Source organism: Gymnoscopelus microlampas (genome assembly GCF_963454915.1).
Source record: "Gymnoscopelus microlampas genome assembly, chromosome: 5".
Taxonomy (NCBI): domain Eukaryota; kingdom Metazoa; phylum Chordata; class Actinopteri; order Myctophiformes; family Myctophidae; genus Gymnoscopelus; species Gymnoscopelus microlampas.
Window position 1 is genome coordinate 13,442,920 of NC_139942.1, and position 4,962 is coordinate 13,447,881.

At 39.7% G+C, this 4,962-nt stretch overlaps 1 protein-coding gene across 1 annotated transcript; it reads left to right on the top strand.

The window, feature by feature from the left end:
* Positions 1-511: 511 nt before the first annotated feature.
* LOC311046229 (tripartite motif-containing protein 16-like) lies at positions 512-3,571 on the top strand. Its single transcript, XM_084058431.1, has 2 exons — positions 512-776; positions 942-3,571. Exons 1-2 carry the CDS (start codon positions 599-601, stop codon positions 2,738-2,740), a joined length of 1,977 nt encoding a protein of 658 aa, XP_083914557.1. The 5' UTR covers positions 512-598; the 3' UTR covers positions 2,741-3,571.
* Positions 3,572-4,962: the final 1,391 nt, after the last annotated feature.

The window sequence follows — 4,962 nt, forward strand, 5'->3', positions numbered from 1 at the left end:
GATGCAACACGTTGAGAGCTTATAGTATAAGTATACAATAGGGCTAACGTGGTTAATGTCTGTTATATAATGTAATAATTTATATCTGCAAAGTAACTAGTAACTAAAGTTTTCAAATAATTGTAGTGGAGTGAAAGTACATTATTTGTCTCTGAGATGTAGTGGAGTAAAGTAAAAGTATAGACAATTGGAAATACTACCACTGCTTTTGGAACACTGTTTGTTTGACCAATCAGAGATAATTCCATATCAGAAATTGTGCATCCCCTTTATCACTCTGTGTTCATGCATACTTTATTTGAGGCACCCCTTGACACTTGATACTTATCAAAGTAGCATTCCAGCAGATATATTTAGCTCATTGTGAAGATAAGAGAATATTGCATCAAGCATTAACTATTTCCCCAACACTATTGACTCATATTTCAACAGAGTGAATATTTACTAGACGCTGCCTCTTTAAACACACTCCTCCTGTCTCTTCCTATCCACACACACATGCACACGTACACACAGTCAGGAACAACCTCCCATGGCATGGGATTGCTTAGTTAGGATATGAAACCACGCTGAACTGTTTTTTAGACATTCAGTTAAAATGGCGCAGCAAGAAGTTCAACTGGACGACGAAAAGTTCTGCTGTTCTATCTGTCTGGATCTACTGAAGGATCCAGTGAGTGTTTCCTGTGGACACAACTACTGCAGTAGGTGTATTGACAGATACTGGAATCAGCGTAATCAAAGGGGGAGATTCAGCTGTCCACAGTGCAGACAGACGTTCAACCCGGGTGCAGTACGTTAGTCCGACAGCGCATTCCTCCGACAGCGCAGCGCTCCGACGTTTCCAATACTAAACCCGAACCAAACCCGCACCCTAACCCTAACCGCACGCGGATGCCACATAGTCGGAGAAAAGGTCTGTCGGATTAACGCATGCCTCCCGTTCAACCCAAGACCTGATCTAAAGAAAAACATAATGTTGGCTGACATGATGGATTTACTTAAGACAGCAATCCAAGCTGTTCCTCCTGATCACTGCTATGCTGGACCTGGAGATGTGGCCTGTGATTTCTGCACTGGGAGGAAACTGAAAGCTGTGAAGACGTGTCTTCAGTGTCTGGTCTCTTACTGTGACACTCACCTCCAGCCTCACTATCAGTCTCCTGCCTTTAAGAATCACAAGCTGGTCAAAGCCTCCACCACACTTCAGGAGAACATCTGCTCTCGTCACAACGAGGTGAGGAAGCTTTTCTGTCATACTGATCAGCAGTGTATCTGTTATCTGTGTTCCATGGAAGAACACAAAGGTCACGATATAATCTCAGCTGCAGCAGAAAAGACTGAGAGACATAAAGAGCTTGATATGAGTCAACAGAACATCCAGCAGAGAATCCAGGAGAGAGAGAAAGAGGTGAAGGTGCTTCACCAGGAGTTAAAGTCCATCAATCACTGTGCTGATAGAGCAGTGGAGGACAGTGACACTGTCTTTACTGAGCTCATCACTTCCATTAAGGGAAGACGATATGAGGTGAGAAAGTTGATCAGAGACCAGCAGAAACATGAAGTGAGTCGTGCTGAAGAACAGAGGAAGTGTGTGGAGCAGGAGGTTACTGAACTGAGGCGGGGACATGCTGAGCTGGAGCAGATCTCACACACAACAGATCACATCCATTTTCTAAACAGTTCTACCTCCCTCTCAAGGATCAGTGAATCTACACACCCAGTCAGCAGCAATGTCCGTCCTCTGAGATACTTTGAAGATGTGACTGTGGCTGTGTCAAAGATGAGGGACAAACTAGAGGACATTCTTAAAGAGGATGGGACTGACGTCTCAGCGACAGTGAATAGAGTGGATATATTACTGCTGCCAACACCAGAACCCACGTTCTTACAAAAAAACAAACTAGAGGACTTTATTAAAATAAAACAAATAAAGAGGGTACTTGTAGTGATCCTTTTCTTTGTTATTACGTGGACACATCCTATTAGGAGCAGTGTTCAGCTCCAGTGGACACACAGGGAGCAGTTAGGCGCTCCATGTATTGTTCAGGAACACCTCAACACAAATCCTGGTTGGCTTGGGTTCTGGTTGGGTTCAACACCACCAGAACCCAAGAGCAGAGCTGAGTTTGTACAATATTCATGTCCAATCACACTGGATCCAAACACAGTACATGGAGCACTGTCTTTGTCTAAAGGGAACAGAAAAGTAATAACGACTGAAGAACAGAAACCATATCCTCGTCATCCAGAGAGATTCACTGCTTGGCCTCAGGTTCTGAGTAGAGAGGGCCTGACTGGACGCTGTTACTGGGAGGTAGAGTGGAGTGGAATCTATGTTGATATAGCAGTCTCATATAAAGATATCCCCAGGTGGAACGGGCCAATTCATGACGATAGCTTGAGATTTGGAAGACATGATACATCTTGGGCTTTTCATTGTGAGAAGGAAAGATGTTTTTTCGCACATGTTGTCCCTACTCTGGTTTACACAGGTCACGTATCGTCTAGAGTAGGAGTGTACCTGGATCACAGTGCAGGTACCTTGTCCTTGTACAATGTCTCTGACACCATGGCTCTCCTCCACAGAGCCCAGACCACATTCAACCAGACCCTCTATGCTGGATTTTTGTTTTGGAGTCCTGGAGACACTGCTGAGTTGAGTGACCTCACACAACACAACCTGTGTGACCTCATGTATAGTAGATCGGACTTTGAGACTGTCTCTCATGAGTCATGAATGACTCCACAATAATGTATTCATAATTGGATTGGTTTTCTCTCGAGATCAATATTTTCAGAATCCAAAAACCTAATTGTTCTGTAAAGAATGTAAATAAAATAACAAAATGATTTGTTTTGCCTCAGAAACCAGTAATGTTGTTCCTGAGCTTTGACACTCGAATCATGTTTATTTTTATTTGTCTATTGAGAAGACATATGTTCATCTATTTTCAGATAATTTCTTAATTATCTGTTTTACTATTTTGTTCTCTCTTTTGTTATCTGGGAATTGGGGCTTTCACTGTATTTTTCTGTACCATTTTGTGTCTTGTAGTTATTAAATAATCATTATTTTGTGTGTTTGCTATTCCATTGTGAAATAATATTCAATACAGTTTTTCCTCCCTTCTTTTTCATGTTAAAATATTATCTGGAGGCATTTCAACTGAATTTACATACATGAATCAAATTATTACTTTTATATTTCATTGAATGCAATAAATAGTAAGCAACATGATACATACTATTATTTGTATACATGTGTATATGGCTGTATGTGAATTGTGCATGTATTATTGTTTTATGAGTGTACTTTAAGCTGCTGTCTTGTGTCAGTGTAAAGTGGACTGGGACACTGTAGTTTGTCACAGTAGTAGAATTCTGAATAAACAGACATTTAAGTATTCCTCTGACACTGTCAATTCAAATAGTAGCACACTGAAACATAACAAGCATAACATTTTAGACAGCTTTATTGTGGAGTGCAGGAGTAGAGGGGGTTGTAGAGAGAGAGACAGAGAGAGCGGATGAGTTTCAATGTATCTTGTCTTGCCACTTGGGGACGCCAGTGCATGCAAACTTATATTTAAAATAAATGTCTCACTGGCTACAAACAGTTAGAATGTAATTAAATACATATTTAAATTATACAGAATTTTATACAAAATAACCCAGTCTTTCCTGGAAAACAACAAAATGTTGGAGCTTGCAGAAAAACAAATTGAGACCACTGAGCTACCACTGTAAACCTGCAAAAAAATGAATAGAACTTTATCATTTTAGGGGCAAGATTGATTGATTGATTGATTGATTGATTGAATACTTTATTAACAGTGGTACAATTATGCTAAAAGGATAACACAAAAAGGCCTAAGGGCTTGTTTCCATTGTGGTCGTATGTATTCAATTCATCAAGCCACTTCGTCTTTGGCGTTCCTGAAAACTACAAATAATAGAGCTTGTACAAAAAATAACATCACCCACTTCTTTACACCTGTAAACCTGTGATGTGGAAAAAAGAAAATAAATGAGAAAAGAAAATGGCTGCATCAAAAGTAACCAGCAAACTAAAATCTGGTCAAACATTGGCAACATTGTCAAATAATATAAGAAAGAGTAAACCATTTTGAAAATGGCTGATCTGCAAGCTGTAGATCGGCCAATATTTATCTATGGAGCCGAGTCAATGATTATTTTCGGGGGTCCCCCGTTCAAATATGATAAATTCGGGGGGTCCCCAGTTCAAATATGATTATTTGGGGGGGCAGTGGCCTGAAAAGGTTGAGAACCACTGCTCTATACCAATGATTACTAGTGATCATCATGGCTATTTAACACTTATAGCCTATATTAACAGACTAGGCTAAACATTACTCCAAGGGTTCCATTTGCACACTCTTGGAGTCACAAATGGATAAATTAACATAGAGTATCTTACTGTCTACCCCACTATTTAAGTGTGGATGTAATTTACATGCGTGTTTCAGCCAGCCTGTGTTTGTGTGTGTGTCTATTGTGCATTCAGTCAATAGAATTTGTTCGATGTGTTATTGTCAATGGTTTGTGTGCGTCTATTGTGTTCGTGGTGAGTAGCATTTTCTGTGTGCATCTATTGTGCAATTTGTGCTGATTGTAAATAGTGCTGTGTTCCTTTATTGTATCATTTCCATGTGCTTCTATCTATTGCCATAAACAAGTAACAACTAAATGTAAAGGTGCAGTAAAGTGATATCTTTTTTGTTTTGTTTGTTAAAATAAGTTTTAAACAGCTCTATCTTTCTCTCATTGTTATATAGTGTTTGTTCAGTAACAAACGGGGGTCTCCCTGTCTCCAGTTCTTTAGTAAGCAATTAAATAAATCTTCAGGTCGGGATACCAATTATATCCAATCAAGTGTGAGAACTCATTTGGGACACAGGATCAACAATTGAAATAGGAAGTGATGAAACAAAGCAAATA

Bases quoted from the DNA above. Each gene is read 5' to 3' on its own strand.
- LOC311046229 (XM_084058431.1), top strand. From the start codon at position 599: ATGGCGCAGCAAGAAGTTCAACTGGACGACGAAAAGTTCTGCTGTTCT. The intron at 777-941 runs CGTTCAACCCGG...ACGCATGCCTCC, and splicing joins CTGTCCACAGTGCAGACAGA to CGTTCAACCCAAGACCTGAT.